The following is a 26,791-nucleotide window of genomic DNA, read 5'->3' on the forward strand; positions in this document are numbered from 1 at the left end:
ACAATCACAACACGATTTCCGGTTTTGAAAAATTATTTCCCCTGATCCTTCTACATAATTTTATTTCAAATACTGAAAAGGTATCGTTGTGTTATGCAGGTAATCATAAAATGTTGTTGCTGTTTTATTGACATAGACCCAAATATTTTTTGTTCAAATAAAAATATGTTTAAAAGCACTAAAGTCTAAACTGCTAAAACTTTATTTCTGCTACAGTGCTAGGTAAAGACTGAGAGTGAGACTATTATATAAGGTTCATCATAACCTTTTCTCATATTGATTGGATGTAAACACATATGACATTTTGTAGTGAAGGCTAACAGAGACAGTTGTTGAACAGTTCGTTTTAAATCACAAGAGAAATAGACTTTTTGTTGTACTGTTAGTGTTACACCACTGGCACTGTCCCAGGTTAGGGGGAGGGTTGGCACCTTTAACCTATTTTAAACCCGCCACATTCTGTATGTGCCTGTCCCAAGTCAGGAGCTTGTAATTCAGTGGTTGTCGTTTGTTGCTGTATATCGTATTTGTTTTTCGTTCATTATTTTGTACATTAATTAGGCCGTTAGTTTTCTCATTTGAATTGTTTTACATTTGTCATTTTGGGGCGTTTTATAGCTGACTATGCGGTATGGGCTTTGTTCGTTATTGAAGGCTGTATGGTGACATATAGTTTGTTAATTTCTGTGTCATTTGGTCTCTTGTGGAAAGTAATGTCTCATTGGCAATCATACCACATCTTCTTTTTATATTTTTAACTGTGAAGTTATGTGATTGGAAAAGAAAGACTTTTTAAACCAAAAGTAAACTTTTAATATTATGAGTGCTGTATATTGCGTTTTCTTATAGGTGGTGGGTAAATGTGTATAAAACTATGATGTTGTACAGATACTGTGTAGTGCGAAGACATAAACCATGTAAACTTAGGCCCACACATGCAGAAGAAGTTTTAAACATATATATATATATATATATATTTTAAATGTGTTGCTCTGATTACACAGATATCCTGTGGTGCTCCAGATAGTGGAGGGATTTGCTGTAAAGAAAGAAAATATGGCAGAATTTACACCATTTGTACACCACAAATTTTACTCTGAGTACAGACAAACCTGTGCACTTGGAAAAGTTTTAAGGCATAGCAGGAACTAGATGATTAAATTTTAAATGCATTGTATGTTTCAGAAAATTATAAACTTTTCTGGATTTTGAGATTCCTTTTTTTTCGTTTCCACAGAAGGTGCCAATATAAACTCAGTTTGGAAAAATGTTTGAGATGTTCCCCTATGTGAATAATTGTAGTGAATTGTATTGAATAGATATATGCACTACAATATATAGGTGATTTAAACTGTGTAAATGAATGAAACTCACTGTGTCAGGTGTTTAATTTATCACCTTCTGCAGGCTTAAAAAAAGGAATCTCAAGTGTTTAATTTCTGTAACATATTAAAAATGCATTCAAATTTTATTTAACTAGTTCCTGCCATTATTTACCTAGTTCCTGCCATGCCTTAAAACTTTTTCAGGGGCACAGGTTTGTCTGTACTCAAGGTGAATTTTGTGGTGTAGACCCTGCCATATTTTCTATTCCTTCTGATGAACCGTAACAAAATATTTGTATATTAGATACAATTAATATGATTAATGGACCTGTAGTGAAACAATGTAAGATTAATGAGATTAATCTGTACACATTCAGATCCATTCACATTATCAAGAGTCGCATAATTAAAAACTATCAATGATTAAAAAAAAATTTAGATATGGATAGTGATAGGCCTAACTGCAATTGACAGATAAAAAAAAATTATTTTGCTTTTTTTTTAAATTTTATTTTTTATTTTGTTTTGTTTTATTTCCCAACAGGAAGAACAGTGATTAAATGTCGTCTGCTACGGTTAAATACGAAATAAGAGTTTTGTTCTCTTAGAAAAAGTGTCACATCTTATTTTTTTATGTTACACAGATGATGGGCTAATAAGTCCTTTTCTTTTTTTTATTTCCATGATTCTTGCACTTATATTATTGTGTAGAAAAGATGAACATGTAGCTAGAATACAAGGAAATATTTTCTTGTGAAGGAATATATCAAAGTCATTATTGACTTTTCCAATTTAAAAATATGGATAATTCCAAAGAAGGGACATTTATATCTAATTCCCTGTGAAAAATTAAAAAAAAAGAGTACATTGTACTTTAATTGACTTGAAAATTTTAATAACAAGAATGACAACACTGTATGATCTGTTCATAAGCTACTATTTATTATGTTTATGGTAACACTGCATCTTTGAATTTTGTCAATCAGCCATGCTTTTCTTCTTAAGTTTTGTAAGAACCTTCTTATAGATGAAAATTCATCTGCCATGATCAAGATTTTTACAATTCTGACATATTAAAAAGTTCCAAACAAGTTAGAATTTTTGCATGTTTGCAAAGCACAATATCATGAGAAACAACGATTTTCATTGGCTTATTAACGTGATCATGGAAAACACCGACTGTGATTGGCTGATCATGATTGTCTCCCTTGGGGAAATTTCAAAATCGGGCACATTTATTTTTTTCGTGTAGAATTTCACAAAAGTGTGTTTTAGAGCTGTTCATGATCACGAAGTAATCGTGACAAGGGTCAAAACATGTAGTTCGCTCTTTAATTGTGAAAGCTGGCACGTATGCTTTTGGTATTCATTGTCATTGTTCAGAGCTCTGACATAAACAAGTCAGAATTTTCTGACTATTTGAAGTCAGAATATTTGGTGTCATGAGTTACCTCCCATCATTTTTAAACAAAAACTGACTTCTACATGTCAGTTGAGATATAATGCCAATTTATCTTCTTAACAAAGATATTCAAAATTTTTACTTAATATATCCTAAAATGCCTATCTTTTTGAGCCAAGCACCCATATTTAAAAGTTAAGCATCATGATCTATGTGACAATGTTAAAAGTGCCATCCTCGAACACTTTTTTATCAATAAAAAATATGAGTGAGACGCTTAAAAAAATAGATCTATGTGTAATTAACTGTTTTATTTAAGTATCTATTTGTGATAAATTTGGAAAAATGTTGCATATGATTAGTAGATTTACTTGAAAAACAGCATAGATTTTGATATTGTAAAGCATCATACTTTCATATTTTGTTTCATATTTTTCATATCGGGGCCTTTTATAGCCAACTATGGGTTTTTCTCATTGTTGAAGGCCGTATGGTTGCCTATAATTGCTTACATCCACTTTATTTGAACTTTGGTGGATAGTTGACTTGTCTCATTGGCAATCATACCTCATCTCCTTATTTTTATATACAAATATTCATGGTTATTTACTGAGTAGGTTGGCTACAAATCTTAAAATACTGAAAATTTTACAATCAACTGAACAGAATCTAAACTAAATAAGTCCTGCATATTTTGACTTTATTAAGTCTAAAAGTGCTATCATTCCTTTGTTAAAATGCATAATCTGACTTGCATGAGTCTTTAAAGATTCTGACTTGTTTATGTCAGTGCTCTGACTGGTAATCAGAATATATACAAATTTGCTGGAAATTGTTAGTCCAAATATTTCAGACGTCTTTAAAGGCTATTTTAAGTTTTTCCTGTGATGCCTTCTTACGAAGTCATATTGGCAAAGATAGATTCTGAGAGAGACTTTGCCATGAAATCCTTATTGATGGCTAGAAATTTTTGCATATAATTCTTATTTTTTGTGTGCTTTTTGGTGCAAAATATTTCCAGAAATATCCAAAAGTAATGATAAAATAAGTTACACTTCCATCAGAGGTATCAATGACCTACCGCTTTTTTTTAAATGGTTTCACAGACTTATTTTCTACTCTCTAGTAGTGGCAAATTGTGAGATGAATTCTCTCTCAAAGTGCAACCAGAAAAAGGGCGCTATTAAATGAGAGTCAACATCTTCCTAGGTTTATATCTTTAATTATAAGGATGACTGATACCTGAAATGTATATATACACAGTACATTAGTAAATGATTAGTTATCTCCTCCCCTGGGAACAAGTTTTTTTAGGATACGAAAAAAACTTAAACAAATAAAGTCAAGTCTATAACAAAATAAATCTTCAGGAATGTTCTGTTAAGTCTTCTGGACGCGAACAAAATTAAATGCATGATGTCCTTTCACAATTTCAAACAAAAAGTCTCTAGATTCACTTATTAATGTCTAAATATAATTCATTAATCAGTTCCTGATTCATCAATGTTATGTTCTGTTATGTAGCGGCGGCTCGGTCTTCGTGGTGTCAATAGTTCCTTTTCCCCAGCTTTATTGTGTGGCTGAAGACGGGAAAGAGCACGTGGTATCCTAGTCATAGCAGGTACATCTGGTTCAGGGGTGTGGTGGTATGACTGGTCCAAATCTTTTTGTGGAGGCTGTTGAATTGTCTGAGTTGCCGGTTTTTGAGTGGGGACTGTAATCGGTGTCTCATTCAATGCAGCTGGTTGACTTAAGATTCTTGATGGTGATAAAGACAAGGGAATCTTGGGCACTTGTGGCTCTGTCGTCTTGGATGTAGTTGGAGAGTTTAGGATTACTTCCTGATGTTGAACTGTAGTAGGTGCAATCAAAGTACCTTGTGTTTGGTTGGTTTGAAAAGGAGTGAACTTTCGAAGGTGCTGGCGGTTGCGGATAGTTACTCGGCCTGTGCCATCTACACGTATAACATACTGGTGGTATTGGCGTACTTCAACAACTGTTCCTGTGCGTTCCCATCTCCTGGGATGGTGTAGTTCTTATGGGCCAACAAATTGTTATACCACCAGCTCTTCGCAAACCAGTACTCAATGCTCTACACGCAGCCCACCAAGGAGTCAGTGCTATGCGTGCAAGGACCATGGACTCTGTGTATTGGCCTGAGATCACAGTAGATATTACCCGGGTGAGAGATCAGTGTGTTCACTGCCATCAGATGGCCAAGTCAAACCCTATGCAGCCACCATCTGACATAACACCTCCAGATTATCCGTTCCAGATGATTTGCAGTGACTACTTCACATATAACAGTAATGACTATGTAGTTATTGTTGACAGGTATTCAAACTGGCCAATGGTATACAAGTCTGAATCAGGTGCAGAGGGACTTGTCAAGAGACTTCGTGAGACTTTCGTGACATTTGGCATCCCAGAAGAGTTGACGTCCGATGGAGGTCCACAGTTCACAGCAGGGAAGACTCAAGAGTTTTTAAAGGCCTGGGGGGTTCGTCATTGAGGGCCTGGGGGGTAGAGCATTGAGTACTGGTTTGCGAAGAGCTGGTGGTATAACAATTCGTTGGCCCATAAGAACCATCCACGGTGCATAAACTGGATGCAAAGCGATGGTAAGGACGCAAGTCTGTTGGTAGCTCCTTGCAGTCTTCTGGGAACCCTACCTCCAGCTGTCTGATGAGATTTACAAATGTAGGGTCTGATGCTGTGGCCTCACGGACCATGCTCCAAGTAACAACTGTGATAACAGCATTCAAGGCACAAGTGGCAGCAGCGACTGTGGAGGTGTCATTAGCTGTATCATTATCCTCTGTATGTAGACATATACTGGTGAGTGTATCATGATAATGAGCAGTCATGTTAATGAGGGAATCAAGTTCAGGTGCTTCACCAGGTAAGTTCAGACGATCTGGTGGTCCAACATGATACCTTGACGCTGCATCTGTGCCAAGGTTCTTTCTGCCTGGTACATGAATAATTGTGAACCTGTACCCTAAAGTTTTCTCTTTGCCAAATTGAGGTTGAGGAGTCGTCTGTTGTCGATGTCTGTTAGTGATCGATCATTCAGAATCTGGAGTAGTGGCTTGTGGTCAGTTGCAACAAGAAGGTCTTTGCAACCAAGAACATAGTAGCGTGTTTGGTGAAGTGCATACACAACAGCCAAGGCCTCACCTTCGATAGGAGCATACCTGCTTTCAGCTAGATGCGTGAATCTGCTGCTAACCAGACATAATTTCCAACCATCATTACAGCAGGTAGGGGTTTTACTTGAGCACTGACAGTACTTCTGCATCAAGAAGAACCCAATTCCGTCAACAGACCAGTCGGTAGCTAGGCATGTCATACGAGCAGGGTCAAAAAGACGAACACCTTCCTTCATCTCCTGAATAATGATCTCTTTGGATTTGTGAAATACTTCATCTAATTCATTTGTCCAGCAGAATGTTGTGGATGGTTTCAATAGAGCACGAAAAGGTTTCATCTGTCTTGCCATGGCAAATGCATATGCTCCTTGGTTTTATATAAGCCCAAACCAAGCTCTTGCACCAGTAATGTCAGTTGGTGTTGGGAAGTTGCTAATTGCATCTAGGAACTTGGTACTTGGTCGTATGTTTGTTTGGGTGATTGTTAGTCCTGCAAAATTGACAGTGTCTTGAGCAAATTGGAACTTCTTTGGGTTTAATGTAATACCGTTACGAGCACACAGGTCGAGCCAATCACATGCTTGAAAAAATGCTGCTTCAATGGAGTTCGCCCACATACATGTGTCATCCATGCATTTAACCTTGTCGTTGAAATTTGATATTATAGCGTCAAATCGTTGATTGTAAGCGTCACCGCTGGCCATGAATCCCTGTGGAGCAACCATGTACCTGTAGCGCCCCCATGGTGTGATGAATGTCGTGAAATGGCGATCTTCTTCACGAATAGGCACTGAGTGGTACCCATTCCAAGCGTCTGTCACTGTTTTTTTCATGCCTTGAGGGACGCGGTCAGCCAGATGAAAGGGACTTGGGACATGATGTGTTTGCCGAACGGAATGTCGATTTTGTGGTTGTAGGTCTACTGTCCGCCTTGGAGTGCCATCAGCCTTGCTGGTTACCACCATCCTTGAGCACCAAGTTGTAGGTGTGTTTTGACTTACTTGTTCCAGTACACCAATGCGAACATCCCTCTCCAGATCAGCATAAACTTTATCCTGCCAATGGATTGGAACAAGTGCTGGTTTGTGGACGGCTACCGGTGTGGCATTAGGATCAACATGGAGTTGGAGAGGCTCACAATTCATAAGCGGTAAAGGTTGATGTTCACAGACATTAAATGTTGTAGCACCATAGTAATCAAGAAGCCACCCTTTTAGTGACTCCACGTGTTCCTCTGTGGCCTTCAAACCTGGAGGTAGAGTTGTGGGAACAGGTGGTGGTGAAGGTCGACGTCTAGGACATGAGCAGGTTACTTCTTCAGAGTTTTCCATAGATGCAGCAATGTTTGGAGATGTAACTGTTGACACATTAGGAAAGTTAGTGTGAATAATCCCCATAGATATGAGTGCTTCTCTGCAAATGAAAGCTCTTTCCATGGTATCAGAGACATAACACAATAAACGTGTTGACATGGCATTGCTAGTACTGTCTTTTGTTGTAACGCTTACTGCGACTGCTCCAATTACACCAAGGTCTTCCTTTATAGCTCCACGCATTACAAGCTTGACTGGAAGAAGATCCTTTTCTGTTATTCCAAGGTTGTTTGCAGATTGTAAAGGTATGATTGAACTTTGGCACCCTGTATCAGCCACCATGGACATAGTGATTGTCTTAAGCTTAGAGGTGTCTTGCATGGGATGCCCAAACGATGCATGGTCCTCAGGCAGGGGTGTCATGTTCACCAGAAGCATTGGGTGGGGTTTTGAAGGTCGAGCCACCCAATGTCCATCAAATATGTGATGTTCAAGACGTTATGCTTGGTTTGTCTGTTCAGATGTGGTGCACAGCTGCTCATAGATATAACCAACTTGTTCCTGGTCTGAATCTTTGGTTGATTTCCCTTGATTGGGCTGGTTCCTGTGGCCCTTACCTTGAGCGCAGATTCTAGAAGATGCATCATGGTGGCCCCATACTCCACAGGTAGTGCACTTGCTGCATGATTTGGTGTAATGACCTTTAACTGTGCATTTAGCACATGTGAATGTCCAAGCCTAACAGTACCTAGACCTGGCCTTGCGATCATTCCTTTGTCCATGAGCAGGACCACCACATGCCCAACATTTGGCTCCAGCTGCTTGGGGTCGTTTCTGATTATTACATGTAGCACTCATGGCACTAGCTAAATCTCCCACTGCACTCCTTGTGACTTTACCCTGCTCTTTCTGAGCAATAAATGATACAGTCTCTTCTAGTGTTCTATCGGTCTTGGAGTCACCTAGCAGGTCAGACATAATTTCTGGGTCTGCAATACCTCTGACTAAATTGTCCTTGATTATCTCATCACTATAATCAAATATATGGTTGCAACCTATTTCATTGCACGTGGCTTTATACTGGCAGAGTGATGCTTGGCCTCTGAGACTGGCCAAAAAAGTCCTGATATTTGACCCAGGTGATTGAGTCATTCTGTTCAATTTAATGCGTTGGACCAGTGTGCTTTCTTCTTTGACGGCCAGCCTTTTGATAGCATTTAAAAGATCTGTCTCTATCATACTGGTGACATCGCCTCGAAGGTCACGCATAATGTCTGTACGGAGATTGGTGTCACAGCAGTAGAAAAGGGCAGTGGGCAAGACATTGTCTGTGATCGCCATCCCTGTTTTATACATTTTCCACTGTCTGGTGAATGCCGACCATTGATCTGGATCACATCCTGCAGCTATAGTAGGTGGGTCCAATTTTAACTTGTGTGTTGCTGGTTGAGCCAGAGGTGGGTGGACGGTTCTGTCATGAATCTGTAGAGCAGTGGTTAGAGCAGCTGCAAATGCTTCATCCAGGTCCTGAGATTTCCAATCACATCCGTCTATAGGGCACTGTAAAACTGGCATAATGATAATTCACTTTGTTTCAGCTGTTAGTTGAGTATCAGTCATAAATGAGAGTCAACATCTTCCTAGGTTTATATCTTTAATTATAAGGATGACTGATACCTGAAATGTATATATACACAGTACATTAGTAAATGATTAGTTAGCTATGATGTTGTAGGAAGGCATCACAAGGGCTCTATGAGGTTGAAGGAAGGCATTACAGTAAATAATTAAAAATACCCTTTCCAGATAATATAATTCATAATTATTTGGACTTGGAAATTGTATGCTCCTTTTGGATTCTTGGAGTATTCCGTTTCAAATTTGAGGAAGTGTGTGCTGCTTTATGATGTTATAAAAAAATTCCAGAAAAAAAAACGAACTGGAATTGAGGTGAAAGCTATTTTCATGATAGTGCTACCACTGTAGACTAAAATCAACCCTTATCTACCATTTATATGGATATTGATGTCACCAACACACTTTTGAAAAACAATACCATGCTAATGAAAGTGCAGTTATTTTTCGTCTCTAAAACTAATATCCAATTATTAGAACAAAAATAAGAGTCAGCAGGACTTTTCTGGTATGGTCACGTTTGGCTTAAACAAAAACTATTTTATTTTGACCTATGAACATGATGATATTACAGATCAAGTATGAGTTTTGTTCCAGTTGAGTGATTTTCACAGAAGTTGAGGCCCTATTACGTGGAAAATAGTTTGATAATATTAGTTTGCTGACAAGAGTACTTTGAATCCTCAGGAGCTTGGGTTGGGCTGGCAGTTGTTGAAAATTTTCACAAGTTTTTTTAATCTTTTTATCTGATTAATGATGAGATAGAAATATTAACTATATCAGTTACAAATCATTTCCATATATAATTGAAAATTCACCAGGGCTCCTTATCAAATGCTTGTCCCCCAAAAAGTCCCATATACATGTAAGTGTTAAAACATCCAATGTTCCTGCACTTAAACATAGCCTTGTAAAGTGGCAATGTATTGTATATGCAATGTCCTAATAATATGTTTTTTTTAACAGATATGACTGAAGTACCAAAGGCATTAGAATTAATGTCTGATTTGAGAAGTAAGACACAAGATGTCATTAACCATACAGACAATATTTTAAAGAAGGCCAAGGGAGGACAGTATGATACATCAAAGGTAAATGTAGCTAAACATAATATTTCATTAATCATACAGACAATATCTTAATGAAGACTCTGATGTCACAGCTTAACTCCCCTTGAATTACACAAATATTAACTTCTCTGTCCATGGTCATGATGATCAAATAATTTTGTAAATCTGGTGTATTTTTATGCCCCCGCCGTAGCGGAGGGGGCATTAAGTTTTACCCTTGTCCGTCTGTACGTCCGTCCGTACGTCCCAAAATTGGTATCCGTTCTCTAACTTAAGTTTGCCTCAACCTAACGTTATGAAACTTATACACAATGCTTATTAACATGAAACACAGATCAAGGTTGAATTTTGGTGGCGTCACTTTTACCGTTCTTTTTAAACTATGAAAGAATGGTTTATGCAATCAAGAAAATAAAAGTTAATGTTCATTTTTTTTTTATATTTACAAATTTTATAAAGATAAGTTAGCCAAATAGATGTTCATTTATTCTGTTTTAGGGAATCAGTTTTCTTGAAACTAAGTACCAGCTGTTGCTAAGTTATTTAATTAACTCAACATACCTATTCCATAAGAAGACCAGCAGCCAGTCGATCAGTGATGATCCTTCTATAGAACGACTTGTAGAGATTCGTACTGTAAGTTAAATCAATGTAGCTACTGGACATTAAGTAAGGGACAGTCGATCAGTGGTGATCCTTCTATAGAATGACTTGTAGAGATTCGTACCGTAAGTTAAATCACTGTAGCCACTGGACATTTTAGATCTAAATTCACCATTTTATTTTGTGTATATTACTTTTGAATATCAAGGTTTTAACTTTTAAAATAACAATCATACTTATGAAGTTTATGATGACTTTCGTACAGAATGCTGATACATTTTTTCAAAGCTTGAATTAGTTTGTTTATTCTTGACTGTTTAAGGTATTGGAGAAGATGAGACCTATAGATCAGAAACTCAAGTATCAGATAGATAAAGTGATTAAAACAGCTACTACTGGAGGAACAGGTAAGTAAACCTATAGATCAGAAACTCAAGTATCAGATAGATAAAGTAATTAAAACAAGCTACTACTGGAGGAACAGGTAAGTAAACCTATAGATCAGAAACTCAAGTATCAGATAGATAAAGTGATTAAAACAGCTACCACTGGAGGAACGGGTAAGTAAACCTATAGATCAGAAACTGAAGTATCAGATAGATAAAGTGATTAAAACAGCTACTCCTGGAGGAACAGGTAAGTAAACCTATAGATCAGAAACTCAAGTATCAGATAGATAAAGTGATTAAAACAGCTACTCCTGGAGGAACAGGTAAGTAAACCTATAGATCAGAAACTCAAGTATCAGATAGATAAAGTGATTAAAACAGCTACTCCTGGAGGAACAGGTAAGTAAACCTATAGATCAGAAACTCAAGTATCAGGTAGATAAAGTGATTAAAACAGCTACTCCTGGAGGAACGGGTAAGTAAACCTATAGATCAGAAACTCAAGTATTAGATAGATAAAGTGATTAAAACAGCTACCACTGGAGGAACAGGTTTGTAATAACTTACCACTGGAGTGATAATTTTGAAATTTTGTTTTTGTATGGAAATTTATCAAATATTTATATTCTGCTGTTAGGTACTTCCCAAAATGATTCACACATACAGACTGACCATGTCCATACAAGACATTTTCTTTTTTTCTTCTCTGTACTGTATCTTATAGATCTACATAGCTCAGCATATATCTTTGGTTATTTGCAAAGGCTGATTCAGGATGTACATTGTTGTACATTGTGCCATTAATGATGAACTTAAATCAATTATTGTTTTATTTTCAGATGAAGCAGATCCACTAAGATTTAAAGCCAATCCTAATAATTTCACTAACAAGGTAATCTTTATTCTGATATGATATTTTTAAAACACTTTTTTCCTTTTTTTGTTGTCAAAACCACATCTGATATGTAATAAAAATAAGGAGATGTGGTATGATTGCCAATGAGACAACTATCCACCAGAGTTCATAAGAAATGGATGTAAGCAATTATAGGTCACTGTACATGCTGTATGGCCTTTGACAATGAGAAAAAACCCATACCTTTTTGAAAGCTCATTGGAATTATTGTCTTTGGAATGCATTAAAATATGGAAATCGGGACTGTATTTGAAGAGTTGGTACTGTCAATTGGTTATTTGACTGTGGCAGCTTTCTTCAAATACAGGACTGATATTTCCAAATTATTACTCTGTATGTACATGTATAATGTAAACTGATGATTCCTATCTCAGTGAAGATATGATACATTTGGTTAAATATTGTCTATAGTTGTCTGGATAACTGGTTACAAATTTTACATTATTAATCACATTATTTAGCAGATTATTAAAAATTATGTAGCAAAATAACACCCAACATTTACTGCTTCAAAAACTGAAGGACTGTTAGTTATTTTAACATGTTTTATGTTTTACTCCAAAAAAAATATTTAAAGAAATGTAATTTGGTTTAATAAATAAGAAAAAAAGATAAGTCGAGTAAACATAAGTTGGACAGTAACCCAACAACACAAGTTTGCTAAACTAGTTGTGCATCATCAGTTTTTCATTTAATTTTAAAGATTTCTATTCACTCACATTATTTAATTGTACTCTAGCTATTTTACATAAGAATGTATTTGGTTTGGACATTTCTTTATATATATATTTATGGTAGGATATGAACATTTAGAAAGTAAGATTATTTAAGTAAACAAATCTACTTTGCATCTATAAAGTGACATACAGAAGTTTAGAGTGATAACATTGATTTAATTTACATATTCACAAAATGTGTCATGTTTGGTTTCGTTTATGATACACATAAGTTAAATGAGACCCGCTATTCCATGGTTGCTATGGACTTCTCATACTATCAGATGGTTGCTATGGATTTCTTACACTATTACATGGTTGATATAGACATCCCACACTATCAATGGTTGCTAAGGATTTCTCACACTATCACATGGTGGATAGTAACAGATATTTTAGTGATTTTGTATAATTACTTTGTATGATGTGTTTGATATTTTAAAATGTCAACAAGCTGTATTGGACAAATAATTAATGGCCTAAAATTTGTAAATAAAAATAGCTTTATTCCACATTGGCTATGATGATAAATAATTATTTTGTAGTTAGATGATGAAGATGAAGATGAATCAGGAACAGATGAGGACAATGATACAAAGTCTACCAAAAAATCAAAAGTTTACGTTCCACCAAAACTTACACCAGTACATTATGGTAGGTCTATAAACAAATTAAGTACCCTTTTTAGCTCACATGGTCCAAAGGGCTTTTTCTCATCACTTGGCTTCCTTTGTCTATAGTCTTAGCTCACATGGTCCAAAGGGCTTTTTCTCATCACTTGGCTTCCATTGTCTATAGTCTGTTGTCATCTATTAATGTTTACAAAAATCTTCTCTAAAACGAAACTAAACAACAATTATCCTTGGGGTATGTAGTTTAAAAAATGTGTCCAATGATCTTGTCTGTGAACCAACATGGTTGCCAAGACTAAAAATAGAACATGATGGTAACACAAGAGTATTGTCATTATCTTTTAAATTGTTATAGAAAATGAACATTTGACAAGTCAGAAATGTTCAGAATGTCAAGATCTTTTTACACATTGCTTTGTCCAAGACTTTCTGACACATTTTTTTAGAGGTATTTTACTAAAATGAAGATTTTTAACCAATTTTCATTATTTGGCAAGTGTAACTGTATATGGGAAAAAGGATCAACAGGACAAGATCTACAAAAAAGACATCATTGTAGAAATTTTTAGTCAACTTCTTGCAGAGTTATTGTCCTCATAAAACAAGTTTTAACCATTTTTAGCTCACCTGTTCTAAGTCCATGTGTACTTTTGCCATCACATGGCATCTGCTGTTTTACTAATTTTCATAATTTTGGTAATTATTTCAAAAACTTTAGTAGATAGGTATCAAATGTAAATATGATCATCAATACCAGATCTACAAAAAATCCAAAAAAAAGGATTTACAATAAACAAACATAACTGATTGCAATAAAGGTAAACATAGATATCAGAATGGAATAGTTTTACTTGGTGAGAAATTCAGCTCTTTTTTTTGTGGGAACTTTATTTGATAGACTTAAACTGTAAACAGCAAATAAGATATCAAGACCAGGGCTGATATGCATAAAACTACTTCAGTTAAGATTTGTTCCGAACGGACGGATTTTTCATCATGTTCTACGATAAATTAGTACTACGATTGGATATCTTAACTTAAGTGGTTTTATGCATATCAGCCCAGATCTACAAATCAGCCAAACTAGCTGGAATGGTTTTTAACCCTTTTTTGTGTTTTTTTTAATCTTTGTGTTTATTTATTGTAACAGACTTGGATGAAACAGTAAAAGATAAAGAAACTAAGGCAATGGAGAGAGCCAAAAAGAGAGCTTTAAGTAGTAGTATACTGAAAGAACTGAGAGATGAATATTATGAAGGACCAGAAGAAGTCAAGGTTAGAATGATTTACTTGTGTTTTGAAGGACTTTCTCTTTGATGTTTACTCTATATATCTGTTATTACTGTGGATTCATTTATTTTCATGGGTACAAATTTTCGTGGATTAAGGAAAACATGTTCGTGGATATTTAATTTCGTGGTTTTTGACACTGTCTGCATACAAGCCTATAGTAAATTTGCCATTCGTTGAACATCTGAATTAGTGATTTGCCTGTACCAACGAAACCCACGAAAATTGGTACCCCATGAATAATAATGAATCCACAGTAATAAAAAAAAAATGGAGATCCAATAAAAACTAAAAGAAATCCTAGACCTTTCAATATATGTATTTGATTGTAAGTGTCACTGTGTGTCTCTATAGTATGCTGAAACTATGTTAAACAGTTTTATCAATTAACTTTAACTAGCTTTTTAAATATTTTACAACTAAATTGATGACCATCTAGTTTTTAAAGATTTAAAGGAAAGCAGATGCTCCTTTTAGCAAGCTAAAATCTATCATTGTCATAGAAAAATATGGACCTCCATGCTATTTTGAATGCTTTTCATGTATTTACAATTTTACTTTTATTAATTTTTTTTTTGGCTTTACATGTCATTTTTAGCTCACCAAGGCTTTTCTCATCACTTGGGGTCCGTCGTCTGTCGTCGTCGTCGTCCGTCGTCGTTAGCTTTTTACAAAAATCTTCTCCTCTGAAACCACTGGGCCAAAATTAACCAAACTTGGCCACAATCATCATTAGGGTATCTAGTTTAAAAAATGTGTCGGATGACCCTGCCAACCAACCAAGATTGCCGCCGTGGCTAAAAATAAAACATAGGGGTAAAATGTAGATTTTGGCTTATATCTCTGAAACCAAAGCATTTAGAGTAAATCTGACATGGGTAAAACTGATTATCAGGTCAAGATCTATCTGCCCTGAAATTTTCAGACAAATCTGACAATCTGTTGTTGGGTTGCTGCCCCTGAATTGGTAATTTTAAGGAAATTTTGCCGTTTTTATACGACCGCAAACAAATTTTTGTGGTCGTATATTGGTATGACATTGGCGTCGTCGTCGTCGTCGTCCGGCGTCGTCCGAAGACACATTGGTTTTCGCACTCTAACTTTAGTTTAAGTGAATGGATCTCTATAAAATTTTACCACAAGTTTCAATACCACAAAAGGAAGGTTGGGATTGATTTTGGGGATTATGGTACCAACAGTAAAGGACTTAGGGGCCAAAAAGGGGCCAAAAATATGCATTTTTGTAACTTCCAGACATAACTTGTGTGTTAGTGTATGGATCTCTCTGACATTGTACCACAAGGTTCCATATCACAAAAGGAATGCTGGGATTGATTTTGGGGGTAATTGCCTCAAAATTTTAGGAATTAGGGGCCAAAAAAGGGGCAAAAAACAAGCATTTTTGTAGTTTCCAGACAATAACTTGTGTTCAAGTGTATGGATCTCTCTGAAAGTGTACTGCAAGGTACCATACCACAAAGGGAAGGCTGGGATTGATGATGGGGGTAATTGCCTCAATATTTTAGGAATTAGGGGCCAAAAAGGGGCAAAAAACAAGCATTTTTCTAGTTTCAGGACAATAACTTGTGTGTAAGTGTATGGATCTTTCTGAAATTGTACTACAAGGTTCCATATCACAAAGGGAAATCTGGGTTTGAGTTTGGGGGTAATTGCCTTAAAGGTTTAGGAATTTGGGGCCAAAAAGGGGCCAAAAAACACATTTTTCTAGTTTCCAGACAATAACTTGTGTTCAAGTGTATGGATCTCTCTGAAATTGTACTGCAAGGTACCATACCACAAAGGGAAGGCTGGGATTGAGTTTGGGGGTGATGAATCATAAGGGGGTTCAAATAATTGGGGGGGGGGGGGGGGTTGTTTCCTTTTTTTTTTTCTTTTAAAATTTTCCATTTTAAGTTGGTTATTTCTGATTTATATTTAAAAGCAAATAATAATGATATGGTAGGAGATACACACCAAACAGGATGTGTAAATTATTATATAATAAGTATTGTGCAATAGCAAGAAATTTTCAATTGCACAGTATTGCACAATAGCAAGAAATCTTCAATTGCACAATATTGCGCAATAGCAAGAAATCTTCAATTGCACAGTATTGCACAATAGCAAGAAATATCCAATAGCACAATATTGCACAATAGCAAGAAATCTTCAATTGCACAGTATTGCACAATAGCAAGAAATATCCAATAGCACAATATTGCACAATAGCAAGAAATTGTCAATTGTACAGTATTGCGCAATAGCAAGAAATATTTAATTGCACAGTATTGTGCAAAAGAAGATACTTCGTATAAATTGCTTATTTCTTGACCAATTTCAATGGGGTTTTATTCTTGAATTCTTGGGGTTCTTTAATATGCTGAATCTAACCGTGTATTTAGTTTTTTGGATTTTGGGCCCCATTTTTAAATTGGTCCACATTGAGGTCCAAAGGGTCCAAAATTAAACTTTGTTTGATTTCATCAAAAATTGAATTATTGGGGTTCTTTGATATGCCGAATCTAACCGTGTATTTAGATTCTTAATTTTTTGTTCTGTTTTCAAATTGGTCTACATTAAGGTCCAAAGGGTCCAAAATTAAACTTAGTTTGATTTTAACAAAAATTGAATTCTTAGGGTTCTTTGATATGCTGAATCTAAACATGTATTTAGATTTTTGATTATGGGCCCATTTTTCAAGTTGGTCCAAATCGGGGTCCAAAATTAAACTTTGTTTGATTTCAACAAAAATTGAATATATGGGGTTCTTTGATACGCTGAATCTAACCATGTATTAAGATTTTTGATTTTTGGGCCCCGTTATCAACTTTGTCCACATTGAGGTCAAAAGGGTCCAAAATTAAACTTTGTTTGATTTCATCAAAAATTGAATTCTTGGGGTTCTTTGATATGCTGAATCTAACCATGTATTTAGATTTTGGATATTGGACCATAATAGGTGAATGTCCAATTTAAAATTTTTAAGTTCTTAGACCACATTCATTCTGTGTCAGAAACCTATGCTGTGTCAAATATTTAATCACAATCCAAATGCAAAGCTGTATCAAGCTTGAATGTTGTGTCCATACTTGCCCCAACTGTTCAGGGTTCGACCTCTGCGGTCGTATCAAGCTGCGCCCTGCGGAGCATTTTATTGGTTATAATCTTGAATATTATTATAGATAGAGATAAACTGTAAACAGCAATAATGTTCAGCAAAGTAAGATCTACAAATAAGTTGTCATGACCAAAATTGTCAGTCGACCCCTTTATGAGTTATTGCCCTTAATAGTCAATTTTTTAACAATTTTTTGTAAATTTTTGTAATATTTTACAAAAATCTTCTTCTCTGAAACTACTGAGACAAATTTAACCATACTTGGCTATAATTATTATTAGGGTATGTAGTTTAAAAAATTTGTCCGATGACCCCTCCGTCCAACCATCATGGCTGACTTGGTTAAAAATAGAACATAGGGATAAAATTAAGTTTTTGCTCTACATCTCTGAAACTAAAGTATTTAGAGCAAATCTGACAGGTGGCAAAAATGTTCATCAGATTTTTATTTATTTGCCCTGAAATTTTCGGACGAATCCGACAACCCGTTGTTGGGTTGCTGCCCCTGAGTTAGTAATTTTACAAAAATTTTGCAGTTTTTTGTTATTATCTTAGATATCATTATAATATCTAATATCCAATACTATTAATTATGATTTTAACCTTATTTTACATGATTTCCAAAGCATCAGTAAATACAGGTGAGCGACACAGGCTCTTGAGAGCCTCTAGTTATGCTATTAAGGTTTACCCTTGTCCGTTCGTACGTAGGTCCCGAAATTGGTTAAAGTTCTCTAACTTTAGTTTGCCTCAACCAAATGTTATGAAACTTATACACAATGCTTATTACAACAAAACTAAGATCAAGTTCAAATTTGGGTGGCGTCACTTTTATGGTTCTGGAGTTATGCCCCTTTATAATGTTACATATGCAAGCCGGTGCATCATCAGTGTCCCATGGACACAATTCTCCATTTATTTCTCTTTTGTTTAGAATGGCTCCATTATGAAATTTTAGTATGATAAAAAAAAAGTGAAGCAGCAAAGCAATAGCACAATAAACAGAAATAAAACACCTAAGAGCCTAGAATCTACACATCTGAATGACATAAATACCAAATATTGGCCTACTTTGAAAGGATAGAAAATGTCAAGATATAAAAAAGGAAGATCACTGATGAGGGTCCTGACTTGGAGGTATTAACATGTGGCTAATGCAACTTAGTTTCTAACCTTTTACCTCAAATGGTCTCTGGACAATAGTTGTCTCTTGGGCAATCACACCACATCGTCTTATTTTCATATATACATTGTGTGGTATGTAAGAGTGACCTATTTCTTTCATTATCGTTAATGTTAAACCCTGTATTAACACACTTTCTAATGTTGTTTATATTTATAGGAAAGTATTGACTTACACAGATTTAAAGCCAACAAGAAAGCTAAAGAAAGAACAGAGTATGTATTTAATTGAATTGGAAATCAGTATATATGCTAATCCCTTTTATTTCAAAAAATATTTATACCAGAAGAATATGTGTTTCAAGAAAACTCAAAGGAAATGTTGATTTTTTTAATTTCATTCAATAAAGATAAGATGACATTATAACTTCAAAATCAAGAATTTGAATTTAAAATGATGTGATTAGGAAAATATTATTATTATTTTGTCAAGAATATAGTCAAAAACATATCGTTTAATTTCTGTTTTTGCATAAAAAATGTTTCCAAACATGAATGCATTGTTTGCACAGTAAAACCAATGGTCCATGCAAATTTTGATTATTTTTGTATTTTGAGAGACAATATTTTATGCTTTTAACATTGATTTCAGGTACGAAGAAGAGAGAATGATGAGAATGTCTATATCAAAGAAAGATAAGGCAAGATTATCTTACATATAAACTAATTGTGTTATTATGAAAGTTATTTTTAAAAAACAAATCTTGATATAGTGTATGGTTTGTACAACTTTGTAGTATAAATAAAGGCCATCATAAAACATAGGGAAAAAAAAAATTACTGCATAATTACACGCAATCATAACACGCAATCATTACATGCACCTTTATTTGTTTTATGTCTGATAGAAAGAAATCAGTATACCCAATAGTGCTGAAAGTGGTGAACGGGAAGCTTAATACAAACATTTATGATAAAAGAGATGATTTTTCATTTCCTATCGTTAATTATCCATTTTTAGATGGTGACGTTCCCTTGTCACCATCTTATGGTGTTTATATATCTCAAGTTGTACGATTCGCTCGTGTATGTAACAACGTATTAGATTATAGCGAGAGAAATTTATGTATTACTGAAAAATTATTACACCACGGTTTTCGATATCATAAACTAGTCAAAACATTTACTAAATTTTATCATCAGTATAAGGACATCATTTGTAAATATAACTCAACATGCAGACATCTTATACGTTCGGGTATTTCACATCCAATCTTTTATGGTAATATTCTTTACAAAGCACAAAAATGTCAGTATTCACCTCAAAAGCTAACAAAACCTTTAAACAGACTTATTAAGAAGGGATATAGTTACGATACTGTTGTCAGGTCATTAAAGATTGCATATTTTGGCTTTAATATTGATTCACTTATAGGGTCTTTGCATCGGAATTAAACATATTTATTCTAAAACCAGTTGTTGGCATGACACGGGTTATGTTCTTCTCACATATTTAATGATGGTATAATACTAAACCCCTAACAGGAGGGATTGTGCCTGATATTCATATGATGAAGACATAATCTTTTAATCAGTATAATTGAGGTCTGAAGCTGGCATGTCAGTAACTGCTAGTAGTCTGTTGTTATTTATGTATTATTGTCATTTTGTTTATTTTCTTTTGTTTCCTATTCTGACATCGGACTCGGACTTCTCTTAAACTGAGTTTTACTGTGCGTACTGTTGTACATTTGTTTTTTCTACATTGGCTAGAGGTATAGGGGGAGGGTTGAGATCTCAAAAAACATGTTTAACCCTGCCGCATTTTTGCACCTGTCCCAAGTCAGGAGCCTCTGGCCTTTGTTAGTCTTGTATCATTTTTAATTTTAGTTTCTTGTGTATAATTTGGAGTTTAGTATGACGTCCATTATCACTGAACTAGTATACATATTTGTTAAGGGGCCAGCTGAAAGACGCCTCCGGGTGCGGGAGTTTCTCGCTGCATTGAAGACCCATTGGTGGCCTTCGGCTGTTGTCTGCTCTATGGTCGGGTTGTTGTCTCTTTGACACATTCCCCATTTCCATTCTCAATTTTATTCAACACCAAAAATCAATCAAGTTTCATTGTTCAGTGAAAAGGAATAAACGGTATGAAAAATATTGGTCATTACAACAGACCACACTAACCACCAATACATTGATGTACAAACAAACAAACAAACAAACAAACAAACAAACAAACAAACAAACAAACAAACAAACAAACAAACAACAACAACAACAACAACAAAAAACCAACAAAAAACCAACAAATGATCCAAATAGCCTGACTTGGTACAGCTTATTTATAAAATGTTTCTTTTTATGAATTCTTTAATATGTAATTATTTATAGAATGTAATGCAGTTTCTAATTATATATTACTAATAATTGTTTCTATTTATAGAATGCTATGAGAAAATTAGGAACTTTATCATCTTTAAATAACCTGACCCAGTTTGATGATATCAGTATTTTAGATGAGGAAAGACAAGGAGAATTTGTATGTATTCAGTGTACTGTAGATATATTGTATGTTTTTCTGTTTATTTGTACACCTCACATTGTCTATACCTAATTAGGACCATGTCAAAATAAGTGCTTAAGATAAACCATTGTTATATGATATGAACCTGCATACCACATCTTCTTTTTTTAGCTCACCTGGCCCGAAGGGCCAAGTGAGCTTTTCTCATCACTTGGCATCCGTCGTCCGTCGTCCGGCGTCGTCCGGCGTCGTCCGGCGTCGGCGTTAACTTTTTACATTTTGAACTTCTTCTAGAGAACCACTGAATGGAATGAAACCAAACATGGCATGAATGTTCCTTATGAGGTGCTCGGGCCGCAATTAAAAATATATTTGTTTCCCCTTACCCTACCCACCATTTTGGAAGTGGGTAGGTAGGTAGGCTTTTTTTTTTTTTTTTTTTTTAGAGAAAATCCCTGAAATATATCTAACACACAGGAAAACACAGAAAAACAACAAATTGAACTTTATTGATACTAAAACAACATACTGTATAACGTAATATGCATGACTAGAAGACCTTACAATTTCAGACTAGAAAATGTTTGTAAATATCGATGTCTTTGTGACTTAGAGTAGACCACATATAAATTGAGACACGGATCTATATTTTTCTTATAGTTTTATTGATTCAATTGAAAATATAAAACCTCAACGAGACTGCTACCTAGTAACATTCGATGCAAAAAATATGTACACTTGTTTTTCATTTAAGGAAATACTAGAAGCCACAAACCGTGATCCAAGCGAGTATGACTATGCCTATTAAGGCTTATTCTAGAAAACTATGAATTTATTTTTAACAATAAACTTTACCATGAAACCTTGGGCGTGTCTATGTGCGGATCAGTATTCGCTGGGTTAGCAGACCTTACAATGTTTGTTAATTCTTGAACACATTTTACAACGCTTTCAACACAGAGAAACAAAATGATAATGATAGTTGAAGTTCACCTACGATTTTTCCTGTAATGAAACAATATTCTTAGACACTGTCTTAATTATACAAAGGAGAAAGATTCTTTAATGAAGGCATAGTATGATACAAGACATTAAAACCAATATCAAACCAACTGAAACATATCAATATCTGCACAGACACTGCTCACACCCAAAAAGTGTTTTCATTGAAAGGATTTATCAAGGGTGAAGTATTGAGGTATCTCAGAAACACAAGCAGCAAAACTGATCTTAAAAAACAGTAAGAAGCTCAAACGAGGATATCAAATACCTGAAATCAACGATTTTTTTTATCAAACACAAAATACAGAAAGGGAAAACTTGCTAACACATCGCCCAGCGAAATGGGAACAACCGCTAGTAATGTTAACAAAATTCAACCCATCTATACAGAAACTAAAAATATAATAATGAAACACTGGCATCTTATTTCACAAAACCCTGAATGTGTGACCATATTTAATCATCAGCCCATTATAGCTTATAAAAGACATAAGAACTTACAAGAACTTTTATCAAAGCATTAGCTGGTATAGTCATCTCAACTTTTCACAACACAATATGATACTGAGCTCGAAAAAAATTGACTACTATTTTATCCAAAGACAACTAGTGTATGGTCCAATATCACATACGAAATGAAACAAAATAGCATAAATAGCACGCCAATATACAACTTATTGAGTCAACCACTGATAAAGGCGAACTCAGGGATTTACCACAAACACAGCACACTGATGTTTCACCAAGCCTAACATTTAAGCTCAAGGGTGAGCTCGGATGCGCAATCGTAACTACTCGGCCATTCTCGCTACGCATTTTGTTATTGGAGGTGTAGCTAGAATGGAAGAGTAGTTAAGATTGCTCGGACGCATTTATTTAAAACAATATTCCATTCCAATTTCAGTATCCTTGCATACGTTGTTTACCCTTTGCTGCAAACACACGGGCGACAATGATTTCGCGGAATGTTGAAAATACGGACCATTCAAGGAAACGAAATTAAAAAAACGAACTTTTGAGCGAAACGAAAAAAAAAAACAACAACGTGATTTTCGAAAAAAATTATTTCAGTCGGCGGATTTTTAGAGGGTCGGTCGGGTAAGGGGAAACAAACTTAATTTTAATTTTGGCCTCACCAAGTGTTGTTACTTTGTAGCCGATCCATCATCCAAGATGGCCGCCAGCGGGGGACTTAGTTTAACATAGGACCCTATGGGAAATGCATACAAATGACTTCTTTTAGAGAACCACTGAATGGAATGAAACCAAACATGGCATGAATGTTCCTTATGAGGTGCTCACCAAGTGTTGTTACTTTGTAGCCGATCCATCATCCAAGATGGCTGCCAGCGGTGGACTTAGTTTAACATAGGACCCTATGGGAAATGCATACAAATGACTTCTTTTAGAGAACCACTGAATGGAATGAAACCAAACATGGCATGAATGTTCCTTATGAGGTGCTGACCATGCGTTGTTACTTTGTAGCCGATCCATCATCCAAGATGGCCGCCATCGGGGAACTTAGTTTAACATAGGACCCTAAGGGAAATACATACAAATGTCTTCTTTTAGAGAACCACTGAATGGAATGAAACCAAACATGGCATGAATGTTCCTTATGAGGTGCTGACCAAGTGTTGTTACTTTGTAGCCGATCCATCATCCAAGATGGCCGCCAGCGGGGGACTTAGTTTAACATAGGACCCTATGGGAAATACCTAAAAATGTCTTCTTTTAGAGAACCACTGAATGGAATGGAACCAAACATGGCATGAATGTTCCTTATGAGATGCTGACCAAGTGTTGTTACTTTGCAGTCGGTCCATCATCCAAGATGGCCGCCAGCAGGGGGACTTAGTTTAACATAGGACCCTATGGGAAATACATACAAATGTCTTCTTTTAGAGAACCACTGAATGGAATGAAACCAAACATGGCATGAATGTTCCTTATGAGGTGCTGACCAAGTGTTGTTACTTTGCAGTCAGTCCATCATCCAAGATGGCCGACAGCAGGGGACTTAGTTTAACAAAGGACCTATTGGAAATACATACAAATGTCTTCTTTTAGAGAACCACTGAATGGAATGAAACCAAACATGGCATGAATCTTCCTTATGAGATGCTGAACAAGTGTTGTTACTTTGTAGCCGATCCATCATCCAAGATGGCTGCCAGCGGGGGACTTAGTTTTACATAGGACCCTTTGGGAAATACATGAAAATGTCTTCTTTTAGAGAACCAATAAATGGAATGGAACCAAACATGGCATGAATGTTCCTTATGAGATGTTGACCAAGTGTTGTTACTTTGCAGCCGATCCATCATCCAAGATGGCCGACAGCGGGGGACTTAGTTTAACATAGGACCCTATGGGAAATACATACAAATGTTTTCTTTTAGAGAACCACTGAATGGAATGAAACCAAACATGGCATGAATGTTCCTTATGAGTTGCTGACCAAGTGTTGTTACTTTGCAGTCGGTCCATCATCCAAGATGGCCGACAGCAGGGGACTTAGTTTAACAAAGGACCTATGGGAAATACATACAAATGCCTTCTTTTAGAGAACCACTGAATGGAATGAAACCAAACATGGCATGAATGTTCCTTATGAGATGTTGACCAAGTGTTGTTACTTTGCAGCCGATCCATCATCCAAGATGGCCGACAGCGGGGGACTTAGTTTAACATAGGACCCTATGGGAAATACATACAATTGTCTTCTTTTAGAGAACCACTGAATGGAATTGAACTAAACATGGCATGAATGTTCCTTATGAGTTGCTGACCAAGTGTTGTTACTTTGCAGTCGATCCATCATCCAAGATGGCCGCTAGGGGGGGGGGGGGCTTAGTTTAACATAGGACCCTATGGGAAATACATACAATTGTCTTCTTTTAGAGAACCACTGAATGGAATTGAACTAAACATGGCATGAATGTTCCTTATGAGTTGCTGACCAAGTGTTGTTACTTTGCAGTCGATCCATCATCCAAGATGGCCGCTAGGGGGGGGGGGCTTAGTTTAACATAGGACCCTATGGGAAATACATACAAAAGTCTTCTTTTAGAGTACCACTGAATGGAATGAAACCAAACATGGCATGAATGTTCCTTATGAAGTGCTGACCAAGTGTTGCTACTTTGTTGCCGATTTACTGTTCAAGATGGCCACCAGGATATTTTATTAAATAACGGGACCAATATTAATCAAAATTTGGCCTCAATCATTATTTGGGTATCTGTTATGATTTTTATCTATCTTTACATGATTTCTAAAACCAAAGTAGAGTCAGGTGAGCGACACAGGCTCTTGAGAGCCTCTAGTTATATATCTCTACAGCATTCAGTTTGACAGTTTCACCCCTTCTATGATGCCCTATTTGAATTTGAAGATTTTGTTCATATAAGATGCTGTGGATGCATTATTATTCGTTGATACCAATTTTCGTGGATTTCATGGGTACAGTTGAACCACGAAATTAAATGTTCAAAGAATGTCAAATTTTCTTAAGGCTTGTATGCAGACTTCGGCAAAACCACGAAATTAGGTATCCACGAACATGTAAGTTTTCCTTAATCCACGAAAATTTATACCCACGAAAATAAATGAATCCACAGTATGGAAAAGTGCAGATGTTAAGATTTTTATCAAAGAAAAACATTACTTTCACTATAATCATGGATATTATATAAGTTTTATGCCAATAATTAGTTAAAAAAACCAACAAAGACAGGTTTTCACAATTTTTGAAATATTTGAATTCTTCCCACTTTGCTGATTTCACCCAAATTGACAGTAGAAAATATGAAAAAAAAAAAACTTCTTTTTCTTTAGAGGTGTACTTTAGGTTAAGGGTTAGGTTAGCGGTTCTTTCAAGGTAGGTTTAAGTTCAAGGGTAAGGGCTAGTGTAAAGATTATGTATAGGTTATGGTTATGATCAATAAGGTATACCTCTATAAGGTTTGGGACCCTTCAAGTAAAAGAAGCAGAAAAAAACCTTTTAAAAATGTGTCTCAAAAGTTGTTTTCAAGAAAAATTAACATTTCTTTTCTTTTGAAGATTTTAAAAGTATGACACAAAGAGTTAAATATTAATGTCCCAATTACATATGCAATATCTTGTAACAAATCATTGTCAATGTCAAACACGGGGAAAACAGCAAAAAATAAAATTGAGAACGGATATAGGGAATGTGTCAAAGAGACAACAACCCGACCAAAGAGCATAAAACAGCCCAAGGCCACCAAATGGGTCTTCAACACAGCGAGAAAATCCTGCACCCGGAGGCGGGCTTCAGCTGGCCCCTAAACAAAAATGTGTACTAGATCAGTGAAAATACTGTAGTATACTACTTATTATCTCCGCTTAGACTAGTGTTGTTTGTGTGACAATTAAGATTCCATATGGTAGAAAAGACAATTCATTTGAACTATATATGATATTTTACAAGACATATTTTTAAACATAAAAGTATAAATGAAATGTCAATAGTTTTTCTTTCTATTTGTAGTCTATGGAAAAAGGGAAGAAAAGAAAATTTAACAGCAAGGTAAGAAGCATATTTCTGTAA

At 35.6% G+C, this 26,791-nt stretch overlaps 1 protein-coding gene across 1 annotated transcript; it reads left to right on the forward strand.

Moving 5' to 3' along the window:
* Window positions 1–7: 7 nt before the first annotated feature.
* On the forward strand, window positions 8–26,791 carry LOC127701777 (neuroguidin-like). Its single transcript, XM_052205744.1, has 11 exons — window positions 8–99; window positions 9,794–9,918; window positions 10,396–10,533; window positions 10,823–10,907; window positions 11,729–11,781; window positions 13,067–13,175; window positions 14,304–14,428; window positions 18,904–18,959; window positions 19,336–19,384; window positions 21,130–21,225; window positions 26,732–26,791. Exons 2-11 carry the CDS (start codon window positions 9,796–9,798, stop codon window positions 26,789–26,791), a joined length of 894 nt encoding a protein of 297 aa, XP_052061704.1. The 5' UTR covers window positions 8–99; window positions 9,794–9,795.

This window comes from Mytilus californianus, unplaced genomic scaffold (genome assembly GCF_021869535.1).
Source record: "Mytilus californianus isolate M0D057914Y unplaced genomic scaffold, xbMytCali1.0.p SCAF_5, whole genome shotgun sequence".
Taxonomy (NCBI): domain Eukaryota; kingdom Metazoa; phylum Mollusca; class Bivalvia; order Mytilida; family Mytilidae; genus Mytilus; species Mytilus californianus.

Bases quoted from the DNA above. Each gene is read 5' to 3' on its own strand.
- LOC127701777 (XM_052205744.1), top strand. From the start codon at position 9,796: ATGACTGAAGTACCAAAGGCATTAGAATTAATGTCTGATTTGAGAAGT. The intron at 9,919-10,395 runs GTAAATGTAGCT...ATTCTGTTTTAG, and splicing joins GACAGTATGATACATCAAAG to GGAATCAGTTTTCTTGAAAC. The intron at 18,960-19,335 runs GTATGTATTTAA...CATTGATTTCAG, and splicing joins AAAGCTAAAGAAAGAACAGA to GTACGAAGAAGAGAGAATGA.